This window comes from Chelon labrosus, assembly GCF_963514085.1.
Source record: "Chelon labrosus genome assembly, chromosome: 24".
In the NCBI taxonomy this organism is placed as follows: domain Eukaryota; kingdom Metazoa; phylum Chordata; class Actinopteri; order Mugiliformes; family Mugilidae; genus Chelon; species Chelon labrosus.
The window spans coordinates 4,268,711-4,290,197 of record NC_140357.1 but is presented as its reverse complement, the minus strand read 5'-3'; the positions used below and the strand labels follow the sequence as shown (position 1 = coordinate 4,290,197).

Sequence of the window (21,487 nt, the reverse complement as noted above, 5' to 3'; positions counted from 1 at the left end):
TTTAAGGAAGCGGTTTTACAATTTGAATGTAACGACCCAAGCGTTCAGAAGTCCCTTCGGCTGAACCGCAAGATGTCCCTCTTGATTTGAACGTTTCATATTATCGTGACGTAAAGCAGCATCCCCGTCGCAGTATGCGAAGCTTCACACTTGTCTGACATCACAGCCCGCCAAGTGTTAAATAATTCACCGCCGTGTCGTCGGGTCGTAGCTGCCGGGAGACCGACGCGTCAAACGTTTAAAGGAGTTAAACCAAAGACCACGAGTCCTGACAGAGATGCTGATCTCAGACACACCGTAGGTTTTTGTATGCTTCTTGATTCACTGTTACTTACTTAGCAGAGAAAAAGCTCAAACTCAGCAGACACACTCACACACATCACTAGGCTAAAAGCCAAAAGCTCTATTGATGAACTCTCAAGTATTGATGGACTGAACAAGAACATTTCACGGAGCACGCTTGTTAAACCCGAGTCTTATTTGCAGACCTCTCAGACTCCTCGGTCGTACATGAGATAAATAATACAAGATAAGACTTCAGTGATCCACAAGGGTTTAATTTAGGTGTTACAGCGGCAGGGCAAGATAAAAAAAAACAAAACAGAAATAAGATGAGAAAAAACATTTGCAGTTGCTGGACCAGGCTTAAGAAACTCTAGACACATTGACTTGATCGGCCTCGGCGTGACGCAATCCATGTCACGTGTTAAATATCTCAACAGAAAGAGCCACACAGGAAGTCTAAAATTGATTACCTTTAGATATAACCTCAAGAACAAGAACGACTTTGATGTCAGATTTCATTTCTTCTTAATTGGTACTGTCTGTATTTAGTGCATTGTTATTTTCCGAATGTTCTTTTAAACACAAGTAAAAGAGCAGTTTGTTAACACTGTCTGTGGAGGCGTGCAGCCAGGTTTCACCAACCTGGAAACAGAGCAACTCCCAACTTTGCTGTGTTGCTACATGCTCGTCTCAACTGGAATGTCAGCCTCTGAGAAGGAGGAAGAAGTAAACCGTGTCAGTGTCTCAAAGCAGCCCTCGTTATGTGTTACACAATCAAAACTGAATTAGAAAGTCACTTATACGTCTGAGTCTCACTCGAATGCGTTTTGTTTCTGTTTGATTAGTCTGCTGGAGGCCTGTCATAAACTTGGGTAAAACCTGTCATAAACTTGGGTAAAACCTGTCATAAACTTGGGTAAAACCTGTCATAAACATGAGTAAATAACATGGGCGTGGGTGAATTGGACATGCAATTCAGGTTTTAGCACCGTCATCGTCATTGTCATCTGTACCTCCATTGTCAATGCATCACTCAAGTTTAAACACGCCCTGTGTGTGTACATGTGTTGGTCTCTTGGTCGTGGTTCTGCCGCTGCAGAGCCGCTTAACACTGACAGACCTTGAGCACAACACAGACTTGTTTATTTGTTGAAGACTGTAATTTTTAAAAAAATATATTGTCTTTTCCCCTGAAGGCCTGGGCTCAGCCCGTGTAGTGACTGTGTCTCCTGGTCCCTTAATCCGGGTGGAGGGTCAGGCGGTCTCCATCAGATGTGAGGTCAATGACTACGGGGGACCTCGTGAGCAGGTAATTTCCATATGTGGATCACACATGAATGCACTCGACAAATAAAAGTAAACAGTATTTTTGGAAGAATATTTTCAACCTTGGGTTCCTGCACTCTTTTTTTTTCTAGGTTAGTAGAGAATTCCCATATGTTGCACTGACTAAAAACTTACTACTAGTATAGTCGTATACTACTACTGCTAGTATAACAGTAGTAAGGGTAAAGGAACTTATGAGATACAAGACTCTTCTTTCTACTGTTCACATCTGAGGCTTTCTCAACCTTTCCCTGCTTTATTATCTCATTCCCAGGTCCCAAAAGCCCTTGCAATTAGAGAGCTGTTTAATTGGTGTGTGTATATGAGTTTTGGGTTGTTTTAGAATTCTGTTTCACAGGATGTGGAGGGGAGCTCCAATTGGATCAGGAAATAGTTGTACCTCATATCTGTTGTATTAAAAATACATCAAAGAGGCCCAGTGTGAGTATTAGGTAACGATGTAGGCTGTTATGAATGTGTCTCCTACAGAGCTGACAGAGGTTCATCCTCTGGAGAGTATCAGTTTATTGTTTTATTGTTTGTTAAGCTCCTGGATGTTATATTAGGGATAGATATTGGATGTTATGGTTCTTTTGAGCTGATCATGACACTTGGGAAAAGGTGAGGTTCATCCTCTGAGGACCATGATTACACATTACTAAGGAAATTTGGCCAACTCTCATCCAGGACAAAATAGAGTGTCACTAACACTTTTCTGGTCTAGAACCTATAAGCGCTCACGTCCAACTAGCTTCCATAATGCCAATGTTGCATCCATTGATTGATGGATTTTCTCCTGGTCCTCTTGTTTCCTCCCACCGTTCTAAAGACGAACATGTTGGGTTAACTGGTGGTTCTAAACCGGCTGTAGGTGTACACAGGCCAAACACTTTGTTTCTCTTTGCTATCCCTGCAATGGGCTGTTTTGTCCATCTGTCTTATCCCTGTGATGGACTGTTTACCTGTCCAGGGTGTACCTTGCCTCTCGCCCAATGCCAGCTGGGATCGCCTCCGGCCCACCCCACCCCCTCCACAGGATAAGCTCATATAGATACTAGATGGGTGGATGAATAACCTTCCTTCTGCTACCATGTCCAGTGTCATATTTTAAAAATAGTTTCATCTCAAGCTGTGGAGATACTCTTTTAAACCTCAGAGGTGGAATGCTGCAAATATGTTTTTGACTTAACACGCCAATCAGATCACCGTCATCCCGCTGTGTTCCGCAGGATTTCGACTGGGAGATGTCCAGGGACCCTAACGGACCGAAGATAAAGATAATCTCCACCTTCGAGGCCAGCTTCTCCCACCAGTCGTTCAGCAAGCGCGTCGCGTCTGGTGACATTTCGGTGGTGCGGCTCAGAGACAACGAGGCGGAGCTGAAGATCGCCGAGGTGAAGGCCCAGGACGCCGGTTACTTCTGGTGTCAGACGCCGAGCACCGACTCAGTCATCAGTGGCAACTATATGGCCCAGGTCCAGCTCATTGGTATGTCTTTTCCTTAATGAATAAGCCATAACTGGTGTATATAGTTATAATAGACGAGAAGTCCTAGAAGAGTAGCCTGTGCTGGTTCATTTAACAGCTATCCCCATGCCTTACTAATGCTCTACTGACCATGTATATATCCTCCTGCACACACCCCACCCCCGCTGGTTTGAGACAATTACTGGCTTATAATTTGGCTTTGGCGCAGACACACCTCAACACACTCATGGTGGAGAGCAGATGTCAGGTGGGAGTACTTGGCTTGTGTCAAATGAGGACCAGGGAGACAAGAGATTTGGAAACAAAAAGGCTGAGAGTAGAATATAAATATCGTACGGGACGTAATGAAGAACTCCATTGGGAGAAATGTAAATTTAAACAGCGTGTAATGTTGGCCACGGTTTGTAATAGTTGGTGTAACTTTCCTCAACTTATAACAGTATCTACTGCAGTACCAGCAGCTAGGGCTTGAATGTTTAATTAAACCTCTTACATAGAATTAGCATTGCAGAAGTGCTCCAGTTGAATCTGGCGGTAGAGTATATTCGCTGTTGTAATGGAAGCAGCTCTTGAAGGCCAACACAGCAGGGTGGGAATATATAAACCATCGTCTGTGTACAAAACATGATGAGCCACAAACTTGTTTTACAAGAAGTTAACTGGGAGTCACAGTGTATTCTATTTGCAAGTCAAACGAGACGCGAGATATGATTTGACCCTGCATGAACCCCCTCGTAACTGATAATGACAAGCATGCCACTTCCTCATCCATCTGAAAACAACGTGAGTGTTAAAGTCACGTGTGTTGCTGGATTTGATGAAGGTGGGGGAAGGCTTGTAGACTTTATATGCCACTGTATTTACCTTTCATCTGCCAAGCACTTTGGGTTGACCCAATCTAACCATAAAATATCATTGATTATTATAGGGAAAAACATTAAGAAGAAGGTTGCCTTCTCAATGTAATTGGTACACCAACAGACCTAGACTCATACCTTTATGAGGCTCACGAGGTGTATTTATTTTTTAAATGGTGGTTTTCGTGCTGCGTTCAGGTGTTCAACCGGTTCACGTACGCTCATGTCACTAAAGGTTCCTCTAAGGGATTTTTGAAGCTACAAAAAAAAAATGGATGTGCCACCTCCGACAGTTGTAGGAACTACGAAGTTGCAGTTTCGAAGTGTCTGTTGTTTGTTTATGGCTTAAGTAGACGGTGCATTAATGCTGCCGCTCCTCTCCATGTTTGACCTTGGACTCATGAATCCAGCCCAGATCACATTAAACACACCTGCCTTTATCTGAAATAAGTTTTATTTGTAGACATAAGCCCTTCAGACTTAGGGTGGAAAGCTGTTTTGCTACTTGGATCCAGAATTCTCACTGTGCACTGTTTTAATTCGTCCTATTTTCTGACAAAGAAACACATATTCAGCATCTTCCTTTGATTCTAATTGGGTTTCTGTTCGCTGTTTTCAGGCTGGTTGTTATAATCGCTGGTTTAAATCCAATGTTAACTCACGATATATTTGGAAAAGAATCATCAGGGCTGATTTAAGGAACATTTAATTGCTGAACATTGACAAGATGAAATCACAAAGAGCCTTCATTGTCTGACAGTAGGTTAGTTAGCTCCGTAATGCACCATCATGTTCAGCAGCTTCCCAGCACGGATCCCCAGACACCTTGTTAAATTTAGACCCGAATTAACTAGGCAGCTCTGTTTATGTGCGAGGGGAGATGGTCGTGCACATGTGGAGCGCATGCATTAGCGAATAGCGTGATTCCGGTTGTAGGAAAAGAGAGAGTGGTTGCCACCGACAAGGCGTTTATTAACAGAGATGATGAGTTAGATTTATACCAGCCGAGACATGTGCGCCGCAGTCATCAGACACACGCACGCACACCCTCCATCGCCCCACGGAGGCTGTTTGGTTACGTAAGAATCAAGTAAAGTAGAGGTCGCTGAGGGTTTTGAAAACTCCTTTCAGGCTAATTTTAATTGATAGAGCAAAGCGCAGATTATTTGTACTGCCTTTGTTATCTGCCAGAGACACTCAGATCACTGCAGCACAGAAGCAGCTCTGTGTGTACTCTTAACTTCCACTTCCAGGTCTTACTGGTGAGAGTATTAACCTCAAGGATTCAAATAAAATGCGCTTAAACTGTTTGAAATCCATCTGTGATAAAAACGTAATCTTGATGTTTACACGGTTTTTCACTCTCTAATGTGATCTAGCTGCAAACAGACACATGCTAGTAGCCAATGTAGCATTGTGTGAATTTACGAGGGTCTAGTTTACAGCTAAATGTATGATGGGAGTTGTAGTTTTCTGAGTAACTCAGAACAAAACCTGCCATATTGCCCTCTCCTGTAACCATTCATGTAAAGATATTTGCCTCGGGTTGAAAACCAGTACACGTATTATAAAAACCAGTTAGCTATCTGACTAGGTCTGACAATTGTCCTTCAGGGCCGGAAATGTTTGTTTTTAGCCTCTGCCACATCCTCCAAGGAACTCATTAGCTTAACGCAGCCTTCAAAATGGAAATTGTGAGGTATTGGATATCGCGTATGCAAAATGCTAGGCGTTTAGGTGTAAACACAAGCCGTAACATCGCAGCTAGGCAACTGCTTGCATGTAGCAGGCTAACAGGTAAGCAGGCTAACAGGTTAGCAAGCTAACACACGTGTAACTTAATGTAGGAAATTCAAAAGCAGAACATGGAATGAGGAATATTAAATTTCCTCACACATATTACAAAATTACAAAGAAAACTTGAACTAAATTAGAATATTTTAACTCAGCATCCACTTTTGCCACTTCTGAACACGTTAGCGGACGCATCACAACTCATGAACTAGGATGCCATCAGAAAAAATCCATTTATAAACTCATGGGGACCATCAAAAGGGCGTCTTTTGTCATCAACGTGGTAAACATGATTTGCAGGAAACATTAGACTTCCATTCCCACAGGGAGGTGTCTGTGGTAGCGCTAGCCGCTGGTTTAGCCTGAGCTCCAGTTCACACCGTCAGTGTCGCAGAACCTTAATAATGTGCATCTGATCATTAGACTGGTGAGAGTGGGCCTTTATTTTTAGGCTGTAGTTACTGTTTAAAACGTGTTTGTTTTTAGTTTTTCTCTCCAGGCTTTGAAACTAGTCTTTCCCACAGGACACAAACGTGGCATTGCTGTAATTCCCATAATGCACAGCGACGCACCTCTCAGTCCAAACCATCTGTCGCCTCTTGGATTCACTTGTAACACGACTAGAATTAGCTTCCAACATGGACATTTCACCAAGTACTTTTTCTTTATAGTTCAGAGCTAACATTACTTTAAAATAATAAGATTGCTAATCTTTGATATCATACCTGAGGTCAGACAGACACACACCAGGCTTTCTTCCATCTATCTGGTGGCATTTTATGCAGAAGATTCAAATACGCTGGTGATAAAATGGAGCCTGTAATTTGTGCTCAGCAGACATCCAAACCCCACTCTGAGATTGCCACTCAGCATTGTTATTAACCCCCCACGTCTTCACTTCACTCATCAAAGCATCTGCCTTCCCCTTCCTCCCTTTCCCCGTTGCGAAGAGCAGAGGTGAAACTTGTTTTCATCTGCAGTTGTTGCGGGTGCGTTTGAAAGCGAAAGTTATGCTCCCAACAGGACGCCCGGCTCGTCGCAAGCTCCCCCAATTTTTTAATTTCCTCGAACGGGGTGACTCATGAGTGCTCCTTTTGAGCGCGTCATGACAAAGCTTAGGTGAAGGCTGCTCTTTCAGGACCTGCTCGACTGTCACATTGAGCTGCAACGAAACAAGCCCGGGAAGAAAGAGTGGCGTTAAATCTGTTGGTGTGGGAGGGAGGGAGAGAGAGAAAGAGTTTACTAGGTTACCTGAGCCGGCGAGTCATTAACCTTCCCGAACATTCCTCTGGGTGTGTTTCATGCACGCAATCACCAATTTACGGCTTTATCTGGAGGTGTTTGTTCGTTCCGCTCTCCTTCAACCAGAGACCATAACAAAAGAGACATTTTGTTGACTCAACCTACAACTGAAATACTGTGCAACAGAAAGGATGTCATCATTATTTATGCCTGTCACTTTTAACGATCCCATGCATGCACTTGCTTTCAAACATGTTTGTTTTATCTGTAGGGAGCTTTAAACTTTATATTATTAGCAAAGAATCTAACAAATGGCACTAAGATGATTAAATATGTCTCGTCTTTGGTATTAATGTGTTTAGTGTCTTTACAGCTTGCTACTGTGTGATAAATGTATTCATACAGTGTTTTGTTTTCCCGTCAGTCATCCCCAACACCCTCAAGGTGTCCCCCCAGGCCCCGCCCCCAGTCGTCCCGGAGGGAAGTGACTTCACGCTCTCCTGCAACGTCACCCGGGTACTCACCCACCCCACATACCTGTCCGTCACCTGGTCGGTGAAGAAGGGGGCGACGTCGGAGGAGGTCCTGACGTTTGGTCCTCAGGGGGAGGTGGTCACGGGGACGAAGTATGCTCGCCGCTACGCCGACGGAGGCATCAGATTGGTCCCCGGCAGGAATGGATTGTTTGAACTGGTGATTTCCAGGGCGACGACGTCGGATGATGGGAGTTACGAATGCAACGGAACCGAATGGACGCATGAGAATGGAGGGAAATGGATAAAAATCGTGGAGAATACAAAGGAGATGGGAACTGTCGCTGTTACTCCCACAGGTGAGAGAAACCAAAGGAGCTACAGTAGAAATATTATGTAGAAGCAGTGTTGCTATCAAACAGCATAGAATATCTCAACAAATGTTTAATGAAATGAATCACAGGTTCATGGTTCCCTGAGGATGAATCATGATAAATTCTTCTGACTGATGTAGCTCTGGCTCATCATTTTGGTGTATAACAAAATGCCTGGATTACGTAATCAATAAGATAGTGACCAGGATGTGTTAGCATTGTCATTGTGAGCATGTTAGCTAGTTAGTTAATTATATAGATTTACTTTATGCCTACTTACTTTTTGTGGTTTATTAAACTAAATTAGTAGAAGTGCATTTAAACCATTGACTGGTTTAACCCTCCATGACATCACCCGCAGGTTTTCTGAAGAGTAGTTTTGAAGCGCAGCGCGGTTGATCCGGTGGCCGCCATCTTGGCTCTGCCTAACTACTCCTAACTCCCGGCCCATTCAAAAATGAGCAAAGTGGTGGAGTGTGAATAGAACTGAGCTGGGTGGATGACGTCTAGGCATCAACCACCTGTCATTCAAAGCGGTCCCGCCCTGCATGACGCATAACTTTTAACAAACGAGTGACATAAATATTCACCTTCCCGTACAGCTGTTATAAATGAAAAGATAAACTATAAGGACCAAAACTATTCTTAGGTCAGCCATAACACATTTGTTTCTGTTGAAAAGTTAGACACTTTAGCAGGCCTCGTGTGGCCATTCATGGAACTGCAGCTTTTGGCACTTCAGCCAGGAGCAGTTGCCTCTCTGACATTGGTTTCGTTATAGCTCTATAATAATGTCAGACGCGCTGATGCATGCGCCATTGAAGCCTTAAAAATAGGACATGCTAATTAGTAAAAATATATGCACCGCCAGGTTCACACTTACACATGTGTTGAAGCTGCCTGTAACCCTATCACCCCCAGACTGCCGCCACAGCTCACTGCAGACTTATTTACAGACGTGACGCCGTCACCCAAGTGGCGTCTGCACATCACTGCGAATCACTGCAACATCATACGGCCATAGCTTTATTTGGTGACTAAAGACCTACCAGTAACTTAACGCAGGTCAATGTAAAGTAGTGTAAACTGTGGAGTCAGCTCAGAGGATATCATTTTCTATGCTTGTACACAAGATGCAGCAACACACTTAAGTAATCAGTGTAGTAATCAGTATGGGCTACATCTATGTGATTTGCGCCAGACGTATTAAGATAATCAGGAGGCTGCTTGCATCTAACAAGGGACGGACTCATAGATCACCTTCTAATCCCACTTGTGAATCTTGATTGAAGAGGTTACTATGTTTACTGTGCTGACATGGAGTGATGGATGAGATGACGGAGAGACGTGGGAGACTTCTCCGTCTTCTGTGGGAGTTTCTCTCCCCTCTGCCCCGCTCTCTCCCAGGAGGTTGCCGACCCTCGCTGTCTCTCTTTCCCTGCCTTGTTCCGTCCTCATAGAGAGAGGCCCCAGCGCACACACTCTCGCTCGATCATTGCGGTTGCTCTGGTCACCGTATCTTCCATCTTCCCGGGTTTCCATATCCTCTTAAGTGCTGGAGAACCACCCAGCGGTTTGTAATGAAACCAGAGATGAGTCTCGGGGCCCATTGTGTCCCGGCCGCTTCATATTGACTCACTGACTTGAGTGAAGAGGATGAGAAAAGTCAAACAGAGTGGGCTTTGTCTCTTTTGTCCATTCCCAGACACCATACAGAGACTCCTCCACACATTCTGCCGTTTCTGTTGTTAGTGGAGACCACGTTTAAAGCCCTGAACGAACTGTTGGGTTACTGTAAAGGTCTTCTCTGCTTAAAGAGCATGGCCACACATTCCTCTATGTCTCTAATATTATAAATCACCTGTTTGATCATGTTTATGCCGAATAAATCATTTCCTGTACATATAAACGTGTTCATTTGAATGAAGTGACTGATTTTGTCTCTGTCCTCTCAAGGTCACTCCCTCACCGCGAAGGCTTCATCCTCCTCCTCCCCCCCCTCCCCCCCCTCCCCGTCTCTGCTGCTCACCCCCGGCGAGGCGCTGACCCTCCTGTGCTCCGTCGCCGCCGACAACCTGCCCGCCGTCGCCCTGGAGGTGGCCTGGCTGGCCGACGGCCGCGAAATCATCACCATGGAGCGCAGCGGGGTGGTGGTCTCCAACGCGTCGGCGCCAGCGAGCGGCGCGCAAGGGAGGCGCGGGGAGGCCAGCCTGGAGCGGACGGGGGCCGGGGAGTACAGGCTCGGGGTGAGGGGGGTGAGCGGCGCGGACGGAGGGGCGTACGCGTGCCGCGTCCGGGCCTTCGTCGAGAAGGGGGGGCGGAGGTGGCACATGGCGGCCGAGAAGACGTCCAACGCCGTGACGGTGAAGGTCTCGGAGATCAGTGAGTGGAAGTTTGTTTTCCGTTGTTGCCGGATGTTTCTTTTTAAATAATGATGAATGAAGCTGAGCTGAGAGACTACACGAGTACACACTAAGAAATGAAAAACTGTGAAGGTATGTGGAGGCTGACATGGCTTTGGAGCGATCAAATCTTAAAGGACTTCTGTGTGATCTCGTGTGGACGTGTAACGGTGCTGTGGAGTCTCGAGGGGGAACTCTTTAATCCTCTAGTCGGCCTGTCGACTCCTGCTGCGAGAACGATTGATTAGTCATGCCCGTCCGGCGCTCTGTTACCTCTGGGTACGTCGTCGGTGTGTGTCTGTGGGTATACACGCACGATGCTCTGATCCTGCTTCTAAAGAGCAACAATCAATTACTGCCATGGTGGGTGGTCTCTCTCTCTCTCTCTGTCTGTCTGTCTCTCTGTCTGTCTATCTCCTTTTTCCATGTGTGTTAGGATTTTACATCATGTTGCATTTTCTCCAGTTTAGACTAGCCTAGCTGGCTGCCAAGGTTATGTGCTGGATGTAATTAGTTATGGAATTAGTTTCTTTGTCTCCTCCTAAATAAACAGAATGGGGGGAAAAATGGGATGCTCATTCATGCCTTCATTTTTAATCTTCTTTTTGAATTAGACTCTTAAAGTCAAATTAAGGGCAATTCTCCTTTTTTTTTTTTTTTTTTTTTTAAGAGTAAGCGACAAAACAACAACAGTGATTGGAGCCTATTGGCAAAAATCGTACGTTCAGTCAAACGTGTTGGAAGGTCTTACCGGGAGTTGAGTGCTAAATCTATTTCTTGGCCGGGGTAATGGTTTTTCAAAATACTTTCCTTCACTGGAAACATAACGGTTGTTGTGTTGCAGCCCAGTAATGAAGAAGCGTGTTGGCTCTAACCGAAGAGAGCCCCGTGGTTGAGGACGTGCTGTTATACCGCAGCTGGATAGTTTTTCCTCCAGGTCCCAATTCCCGTATCTTAATGAAGTAAACGCGGTGAATAAATAAGAACGCGTTGCATGATCACTTTCCCTTCAACTACTGTACTGCGTTTAATGGTTTGGGGAGTTCCCTGGAAGTGTTTTGGTCCATTTACTCGCGGATAAAAGTTTCAAGTCAACTGTGAAGTGCTATTTTACTTGAGGGAGGTGGCAATGAGTCTTTTTTTTTATATATCCCTTTTTAAGCCCTGATTTAGAGAGAATAAAAGATCTTTAATGATATTTTATGGAGACTGGTTTCTCGGCTATGATGTTGTCGGCACGCCTTGTGGTGCCGTATTCCCTCTGTGGACTTTGAGTCAAGATGAGTACCGAGTAACTGGCATGAAATAGAAACCTGATAACATTTATTGGACTTTTCAGCTTCCTCAATTAGTTGCTTCCAGTTTGTAGTTGGTTGTTTACCCCTTAATATAATGGTAAGGGAAGCACAATAAAAGCCTGTTGGTGCTTCGTTGGCGGACGCCTAGTTAAAGGGGCAACTAGTCGACACAGTTGGCACAGCTGAGTTTCAAGGAGGAGACCTCTCCAGGTTCTAGTCTGGCTACACCCACACACACAAAAAAAAAAACAGACAAAGGCGGCGTTCAGACATAAAGCAAAAGTCTCGTTTGTGGCTTGCAGTGCTTTAACAAAAAAAAAAAAAAGAAATTTGTCAAAGCTTGGAGACTTGGCGAAGCAAACAAGTTCCACCTGCAAGGGCGGACGTTGTGGCCGATGTCAAAGCTCATTTTTGTCTTTATGTATTCCTGCATAAAGGGTTTCATTGAGCCCCTGAAATGGAGAACGCTGTGCTCCCTTTTAAGAACGGTTAGAAAAGTTCTTGTATAGCTGGGCAATCGGAATCCACAATTGCAAAGAAGAAGAAGAAGTCAGTCTGATTGGATCGAAACAGGGTTGGTGTGTGTCCGCTGGCGGCGATAGCGGCCTTTAATTAAAACGGCAGCCAGCTTTGGTTCGTGCTATGAAGATTCCTCAAGCCTCGAGGATCCGTGTTACATTTAGAAATACCAACCAGGCTTTAAGGGCACACATGCCACTACGCCACAATCCTGATATATCAAACCGCCCCATCAAGAACCTTTTTATCAGTCTTTGTTGTGCTGTTTATGTGTACACGAAGTGCTCACGTTATCTCGCATACTTCTGCTTTGGCGTGCATGTGCGAGTCAAACCAGGGTTGTTTTGTGTGTGTGTGTGTGTGGGGGGGGGGGGTTCTCCAGTTCTCCAGAGTAAATACTATGATACAAACACTGTCTTCTGTGTGTCCCACATACTGAAGGTATGAGGCTGCTCTAGCTGGCTGGTGGAGCTCCTACATTTTAGCCTGGGGGTAAACATTCCTCCATGCTACTGCTGTAACACACACACACACACCATGGCACCATGGGCGCAACATTCCTAATTGACTATACAGTCGCAGCTCGTACATTTCATCCTCTTAAGCTCAAAGTCCTGCGTGTGTTTGCGCGTCTCCCTCCGCGCGTTGCCAACCGGTCGGTTCTCGTTCCGCTGATGTGCGCCCTTGAGGTTGCCCCCTGCGTTGCTATGAGCTCAGCCTACTGGGAAGTGCAAAAAAATAAAAAATAATAAAGAAAAGAGTTGGGGAACTTGTTTCGGAGTTCCCCACGGCAGCGCACGCAAACACAGAGAGTCAATGGGGGTGTTATTCCGCTCACCCTTGGCTACACTTCCCCTGTGCATGTTTTTCTGTCAGCTAGAGTTATTGTCATAGGAGCAGCTTCACTCAAGAAAGGGGACAGCTTGTTTTGCACGCGAAGTGTTTAATATAATCCACTGAATGTAAGTGTGTGTGTGTAATTCAGTGCTGAGGTTATCCAGATGATCTAAGCTGATTCATTTGGAAATAAAACTGAAAGCAAGTACACCTGTAAGTCCGCTTTTGGACCGGCTGTGTCATGTACAGTAGGTCAATGTTTAACCAGGAAGTCATTATAGTAAACTGTAGAAAATAGGATTTAATCGTCTGCAGTTCTTTTATACAGAATCAGACAAACACATGTTGTGCTCCAGGTTTCCTGTGTCTGTGTAACACGCCACAAAAGAGACATCCTGCCAGGTTTCCAGTCTAGTTTAGCAGTTTGCTTTCAATTAGGTGTTAGCCATCATCCGGTGTAGGTATATGAGTCAAAGGCATTTGATCCTGGGCCCAGCTGGAGGAGCAGCCCAGCTCAGAGCCGTCTGCTTTGCCTTCTTTTTTTTTTTCTTTTTTTTTAACTTTAATATCCATCTGTAGCAGCCGCTGTCGCTGGACTTGAGAAAACAGGAACATTGGAAATAATTCACAGCTGTTCCTGATGTTTTATTTGCCGTCACAGTGGCTGGATTTGAAGGATTTTCTGACCCACGGCTTGCAAAATGCATAAGGTGTTTTATTAAATGAATCATACCACAGTTACCTGGTTAAAATTTAACAGAGGATGCGTGTAATCTTAAAGATAGGACCGCCGTTTCCTCGTCCGATTCCAGTACAAAGATCCCGGCTTCTTTGTTAACTGCATGATCTTTGAGCGTTGAGGAGAAACCGAACAGCTGACATCATGTCTCCCTGCCCAACGCCTTGCTGGCTTCGTGCCACGGCACAGTGAGGAATTCGTTATTATGAGTGATCCTCTGTGCTAGTCAGCTGCTCCTCCACACTGAGAGGAGTCGGTGGAGGTGGTCACACCCCCGCTCAGCTGGAAATGCTCCAGCATGACCTGACAGGAGAGGCAGACACCCTGGAGGGACAGTGTATCCCAGCTGACAGGTGAGGCCTATGTAGGGACATGTTCAGTAAAAAAAAAACTCAACTGTATGCTACCTGCCCAAGAACTGGTGGAGATCAAAATGAAGATTAAAGCCTGACATGTGACATCCTGGCTCGGGGAAGTTTGGTTTGGTAACATGCTTCCCTTGAGACTTGACCTTGTTATTCAGTTCAGTTTAGTTCAGTTCAATTTAATTTATCATCACTAATAATACAAACTGTCGCAAGATGCTTTACAAAACCTGCCTGTGACCCGAGACCAAGCACTAAGGGGACGGTGGCAAAGAGAAACTCCTTTTTAACAGGAAGAAACCTTGAGCAGCTCATGGAAAGGGAGAAGGAGAAGGGACTCACAGCTGTTAACATGCTGACAGTAGTAGCACACAAGTGCACGAGTGGTAAGAGAGAAGAAATTGGATAAGGAATTAGAGGATAGGAGCTCGGGTGTGAGAGAGAAGAAAGCAGAGGGCAGGTGCTCAGTCCATCATCCCCCAGCAACCAAGGCCTATAGCAGCATAACTCAGGGATGGTTCAGTGTCACCTGAGCCGGCCCTAACTAAATATATGAGTAGTTGGAGAGAAGAAATTAGAGGATAGATGCTCGGTGCTTGGGAGAGGAAAGTAGAGGACAAGTGCTCAGTGTATCGTCCGCCAGCAGCCTAGGCCTATAGCAGCATAGCTAAGGGTTGGTTCAGTGTCATCTGAGCTAGCCCTAACTAAATGTATGAGTAGTTGGAGAGAAGAAATTAGAGGATAGGTGCTCGGTGCTCGGGAGAGGAAAGTAGAGGACAGGTGCTCAGTGTATCGTCCGCCAGCAGCCTAGGCCTATAGCAGCATAGCTAAGGGTTGGTTCAGTGTCATCTGACTACCAGCCCTAAATATAAGCTTTATCAAAAAGGAAAGTCGTAAGCCTAACCTTAAAATTAGAGTAGTGGTTAGCGCTGTCGCCTCACAGCAAGAGGGTTCTTGGTTCGAACGTGGTGGCCGGCTTGGAACGTGCACGCTCGGCGAATAGATGTTTGTCTCTTTGTGTTGGCAATGTTATAGACCGCCAACCTGTCCATGGTGTACCCAGCTTTCTCACCCAATGACTACAGCCACTTGTGGCACTCTAAAGGATGAGTGGTAATAAATTATAGATGGACGTGACAGCACATTTGTAGAGTACGGGACCCTCAATGGTTGGTTCACTGCTTTAGACAGTACAGTCCAGTTTGAATCACAGTTCCATGAGTTTGAAAGGGTTATCATGTTGAAATGCTGATCAGACATTTAGTGAGTTATGTGTACATTACCAATTGATACCCTGGGATTTCTCATTGAAATTAAATTGAGGCTAACGGTCTTGAAAAATGTTAAGAACCGCTTTTTTTGAGGGTTATTCTCAGCGTAGTAGGTTTAATTTTCCTTTAAAAGTCCTTGAGCAAGACACTGACTCCCCCGTTTCTCCATATAAACGTGTATTTATAAGGCAAAAATGTGCCCAATGAAAGTAGTGATTTAATTAGGCTATATTCTGTGTGAGCGTACCCCGAATAAAAGAGTTAACCGCAGTCAATTTTATTTCATACAGGATTATCCGTACGACTTCTTCTTCCCCGAGGAAACCGTTTAAGATGCTTCCTGCAGCGGTTCCCTAACCTCAGTGAAATCTATCCCTGGGTGATATATAAAGCAGCTAAATTAAGGAGGCTGTGCGTAGCCACAGGCTGTATGAAGCTGCAGTCTGTGGTTTTTGTGTTTTTTTATGATGTGTGGCATCTGCACCGTTCAGTCTCCGTCTTTCTTGTCGCCGAGCTTCATTCACTCAACCACTGCTGCCGTTCTGTGTGAAGCAAATGCTGGCATGATTTTCACACTTCCTCATGTATTATTTGAGGTGTATTTATTATTTAGCCTTTGTATATTATACAGGGCGCCGCGACGAGCTCGGCTTACTTTCGCACTTTGAGAACGAGCGTGGTGCGTAGCATGAAAATTTAAGATGGCTAGTAAAACGACTGTGATGGATATTTAATTTTTAAAATGCCTGGTAATGAATATGACCCCGCGCCTCTTCCTGCGATTGAATGTGCACATATCAATGTTTTATCCGATTCTGGATTAGCTGTTGTTTTAGCTGCAATCTGTCATGTTGAAAGTACATCTGTTCGAAGGGTGTCGGGGTGTACTTCCCCTCCGTCCTGGGAGAAGCGATTTGTGTCGACAGATAGAGGGAACGGCTCGAGCGGCTCATTCATATCTGATATTCCTTTCGCACAAGCACGCCCGTGCACCGCCATGAAACCAGAGCATCTCACAGGGTTTTCGGTCATTTTGCCTGAAAAACGGCTGTTCTGCGAAACCGCTGACTCCGGGCGCTGCTGAGAGTTCAACTCCTCGCCCAGTTCAACGGCAACATCATCGCGGCACAGCTTTGAACTTGGCTTCCCTCTCTTCCTCTTGTTAGTAACAGTGTTTTCATCACGGGGCCACCTGTAACGGAGTTGAAGCAGAAAAACACCGACCAAACGCGTTCCAGCAGCTTCTGAACTCCCACCGAAAAGCATCTGCGCCTCCTTGTTTGTTGTGTAGGCGTGAGCAGTGCGTTGCTTTGATGGACTTTTGAATACGTAGGTATAAAGATGAAAACATTCCGTGAGACTAGAGGGTTTTTTACATCTACGTTTAGTGAGAATATAAATGTTTTAACCCTGTGCTAGTCTAACAAGATTGGTTTAACCTTGGGCAATTAAAAGCACTTATAAAAAAAGTGTGAAACAGTAGCAGTTGAACAGGATATTATCCAGTTACTGCAACCACATTATTCATTTAGATCTTTGTTTCAAGCCACCGGATGAATGGAAGTCCCCTCGGAGCTCCGTTTTTGGTCTCCACCCTCTCTTGACGGATTGTCTCGCTGCTTAATGCTCCACTACATTAAAAAAACAACAAGAACAGGGATCATCTATCTCTACAAGGCGTTATTTTCACATAAAAGTGGTCATGTGAGGTCTCCTTAAAGTGTATATACTTAAAATTTGTTTTATTTTTAATAGTGCATTTATTAAGGTTCCGCACAGTAATCCTTGGGGTGCTCCAAAAAAAAAAGGTGCCTGCTCATCCTGGTTCGTTAAACCTTGGTTCAAGTAGTCCATTAGTATTTTCTTTTCTACTTTTCTATCATAGAAATCTGCTCATCTTAGACTTCCAGACTGTAGCCTGGACAACCACCCAGATGTTTGAATGTCTCGTCGTTGCCTTGAAACTACGAACATCCCTGCAGCGGCAAAATAACAACTGAAACTCAGAGGCACATGAACGTGGCGCTGCTGCACTCGCTGGAAATTAAAGAGCGGCGTGATGAAAGTACTTTGTTGTTATTGACACTGACCTATTTTTCCTCACTCTGCCTCCCAGAGATATACACTAATAGAGCTTTTTCTTCTTTTTCTGAAAGCTTGCTTTACACCATTTCTCCTCTGCTAAACTCAGCAGTGGCCGTAATAGTAGCAGAAATGACCAGTTTAGGCTGTGAGGACGTGACATGAGGTCAGCAGTGTAATAGCCTCTTTAACAAAGTTGCTTTTTTTTTCATATTGATGGAAACTGCAGGGTGTTGGTGAATTTCGGTTTGTGACGGCAATTTGCTGGATTCCAGTTGCATAGCTGGACATCTGGTCATGATGTGGATAAGGAGACCAAGGTTTCTGCCACAAACCGCTGGGCTTGATTTAACGTTTGGAGGATAAATCAGTTTGACATAGAATAATATGCTGAAGAACAATCAATTATATATACAGCCAGTTACAATGGGAGTCAGAGTTGAAGTACAAAATTTATCAGCCATCAACTACGTACAGTAACAGCAACTCCGAACATACTCGCTTGCTGTGCAGGGTGAAAATCACTGAAATTCCCATCAAGGGATGATTGCAATTGTCCTTGTGAAATGCTGCATTGATTGATGCTATGAAGAGCATTTTAATTATTCATAAATCTATCAATTATTCCGTCTGTTAATCCTTCCAGTCGACTGTAGAGGCGCAGCAAAGCCAAGATGTCCTTCATCTGTGTTTTGTTGGTCAAAATGTGTTTTTACTTGACGTGCTGAACGTCTGTTTCTGACTAGCTTTTAAAATAACCTTGAAATCAGGGTGCGATAAATAAAAGGAGCTTTCTTACTCTTGTAATAATACAAATTTACACACATACCCCATCACCTGAAGCGGTGATAAGTGGTCAAGTCGCGCTCCCGGATAAGGCGACGCTTCAGAGTGAGAGAGATGGGCGCGTGGCTAATTGGCAGACTTCACACGTTGTCATTGATCAATGTGTGTGTGTGTGTGTGTGTGTGTCGCAGCAGATGGTGACAGTGCATGAGTCAGTGTGTGTGTGTGTGTGTGACGTCCAACTGACATCATGCAAACCACATCCTTTGCCAGACACACATGCGTATGTGCTTGTATTAAAAGTATTTATAGCGTTTTACCGTGTGTGGAGGTTAGCGGCGTGCGCTGGAGTGACGGCGCCCTTCCTTACGTATAATGTGCGCGAGTGATTGTGTCTCGCATTTAGTGGCAGGTGGAAATCTTCGTGTGTGTTTCCTGTTCACTGACGTGTAAAGGTGCAATCTGGATGTCTGGCTGAGAGGACCTGACTCACCACGCACACACGCACACACACTATTAACACCGATACACTCCTCATCTCACACCGTTAACAGTGTTATTCCAGGTCTATTTCTGGGGTCTGGCACCGGTTCTATTTAAGGGGCGAAACCACCTAAAGAAAAAAAAGAAGCAGGATTCACTTCACATTTGTCTGGTGATGCTGGATCTGTGTAAAATGACAAAACCTGGCAGCGACTGATGAAAGCAATGCCCCGCTGGGATGGGAGTCATTTCGCTGGAGGCAGCACAGTAACTTAATTTATGGCATTATCAGGTTGGAGCTGTTGAATCGTGAGAGTACTGATTCACCGCTTGGAACATGGATTAATTTCAGCCCAGTTGACTAAAGGTATAATTAAATATTCTCAGTATGTGTGGCTATTTCTAACACACAGTACCATATTTGAAAAGTAAAGGCAGAATTTGGATATATGTAGACATAGACGTGTGTTTATGACACATTAATGGTTGCAGGAGTTTGCTGCTATTCATGAATTGGACAACAAGACCTGACTTCTGGATGGTGTTAAAGTCAGGATTCTGCAAGCCAGTCGAGTTTCCTTATAACTTTATGGACAGCAGTTTATTCAAATTAGCTGGGATGGGGTGGATCTCCCCATTTGCAGACGATGGTCTCTTGTTTAAGCGTATCTGGACCAGGATCTCCTACGCAGTCTGCAACTGTCACGCAAAGGTGCTCGCCAGTAAAGGCTTATTGTACCCGAACTTTGCCTGAGGTCTAATTTGAAACTCGGTTCTGCAAAACTGTTGAGTTAATTTTCTACTTTTTTTCTTTTTCTCCACAGAGCCCAGCTTCACGGTGACCCTTCAAGCAGCACAGACCCCCCAGATGGCAAATGAACCGACAGAGCTGTCTTGCCGCGTCACCAACATCACCCAGTTACCTCCAGGAGGCCGACTTGGCGTCACATGGGAGCACACTGCACTTACCGGTACCTCAGATTTCTTTAAAAAATTTAAAGACTACAAAATGTTACCGCACCCCTGACAGACTTACTCAGATCTTCTAATGCGTCCTATCACCAGCAGGGAGCGATCCTCAGGCCTCGCATCCCATCGGCTCCTTGGACGGCAACGGCAACCTGTTGCCGGAATCGACGTACGCGGACAGGCTGAAGAGCGGCGCGTTGTCCCTGAGCAGAGTGCAGCCCGACACGTTCAAGCTGAGGTTCCTCCGCACGCAGGTAGCAGATCTGAGAAGGAGTGTTTGGTTTTGTAGAGTGAGTAAATAAATAAATCCTGCCTTGATAGTGGAACTCGGTAAACTCGTTCTCTCTCCGTAGGACGTCGACATGGGCCAGTATGTCTGCACCGTGTCTGCTTGGAGCGTCAGCAGCCAGGGAGATCTGGTGAAGACGGTCGAGTTCAAAAGCTCTCCACTGACCGTACGATGGGATACCAAACGTAAGGAAGCTCTATTTTTCTGCCCAAATGCATCTTATTGTGTTTTCTACCTGCCTTTGTCTGCTACTTTATGTCATTTAGGCTTTTTCTTGTGGACTTTGTACAATGTTAATGCCTCTATAAGAGCTAAGGCTGGATCACCGTTAGCCAACAATCAATATACTCTGGACTGAATAAGTAGTTTTGGATCAAATCCATTCATGCAGCCAAAGCAGCCCGTGCTGTTGAGCTTTATGAATACGCTCTAATGTGTAGCTGTCATACCCAGACTTCACAGACAAATCCCGCAACAGACCTCCTATTGTCTCAGCCTCTTATTCACACACTTAGCCGCTCTCTATTTCAGTCCCACATGTTGAACTCGGCGACCTCAATTTAGCTAATTGAGCCGTGATGTAACCGCAGCGCCGTTCGCGTGTGCCGTCTCTGAATGAGAAACGGTTCACGGTGTAATTGCTTATCACTTCCTGTCGGCCTCTGTCTGGGATTTTTTTGTTTTTTCCTTTGTTCCGAGTGGCTCTCAAGCGTAATCGATCTGGTTGTGTTTCCAGGCCCGTCTCTCAACGTCGTGGCCAAGCGCGTCCGCGAGGCCTCGGTGGGCGGCGCCACCTTCGAAATGAGCTGCACGGTGATCAAGGAGAACCTCGGTGAGGCCGGCTACTCGGTTCTAATCCAATCACAGGAAAGCCTACAGAGCAACGTGAGAACCATCATGACTCTGAGCCCTGACAATGTTCTTCAGCACGGAGGAGTCACAGACCCCAACAGGAGGTACGCACCTACTTATAATAGAGTGCACACAACATTTCATTGACTTCACTCTGGAGTATTCATATATTTATCTGTCTCTGTCCACTCAGAGACAATCTGGTTCTGACTAAGTCGGGTCCGGAAGAGTTTCGCTTCCGCCTGGCGGGCGTCCAGCTGTCCGACAGAGGTTTCTACTGGTGCGACATCACCGCGTGGACCAAACAGCAGCCGGGGCAAGCTTGGACTAAAGCCACCAGCTCGGAGTCGAACAAAATCAGGATTGACTTTCAAGAAAACGGTGAGTTCACATAAATTCAGAGTGAAAACAACACTTGCTTGCTTCGTTTCTCCGTTCTGCACAGGTTGAGGTTAAGCGGTTTCTAATTGCGTCCCTTTTATCTTTAGATTTCACCTCTTTGTTGTCTGTAGTGCAGTGTTTGTTCAATTAAAGAGATTTCCTGAATACGTTCTGTGCACAAAGATGGAATGCTAAACGTGGAGAAACATTTATTTTACCACTGTTGAGATTCATCAATAGTTTAAAGCCGTTTTCCAGTATCACTTATTCACTTTCATAGCAGTCTGAACAAATGCTTGTGAATAAATTATATCAAGCCCTTGCAATTATCCTGGAAATCCTGTAGTTAATTGATAGACATACGCACGCAGCTCT

The 21,487-nt window shown here is 45.1% G+C and overlaps 1 protein-coding gene across 1 annotated transcript in view; it reads left to right on the top strand.

Moving 5' to 3' along the window:
- LOC311509473 (prostaglandin F2 receptor negative regulator-like) overlaps nucleotides 1-21,487 on the top strand; it is a 48,438-nt gene that overhangs the window by 2,929 nt on the left and 24,022 nt on the right. Inside the window, exons 2-10 of the mRNA XM_084574702.1 lie at nucleotides 1,482-1,594; nucleotides 2,841-3,099; nucleotides 7,417-7,824; nucleotides 9,796-10,221; nucleotides 19,446-19,592; nucleotides 19,687-19,844; nucleotides 19,944-20,064; nucleotides 20,616-20,835; nucleotides 20,925-21,112. Of these exons, the coding sequence (XP_084430828.1) occupies nucleotides 1,482-1,594; nucleotides 2,841-3,099; nucleotides 7,417-7,824; nucleotides 9,796-10,221; nucleotides 19,446-19,592; nucleotides 19,687-19,844; nucleotides 19,944-20,064; nucleotides 20,616-20,835; nucleotides 20,925-21,112 (2,040 nt within the window). The remainder of the gene's footprint in view (nucleotides 1-1,481; nucleotides 1,595-2,840; nucleotides 3,100-7,416; nucleotides 7,825-9,795; nucleotides 10,222-19,445; nucleotides 19,593-19,686; nucleotides 19,845-19,943; nucleotides 20,065-20,615; nucleotides 20,836-20,924; nucleotides 21,113-21,487) is intronic.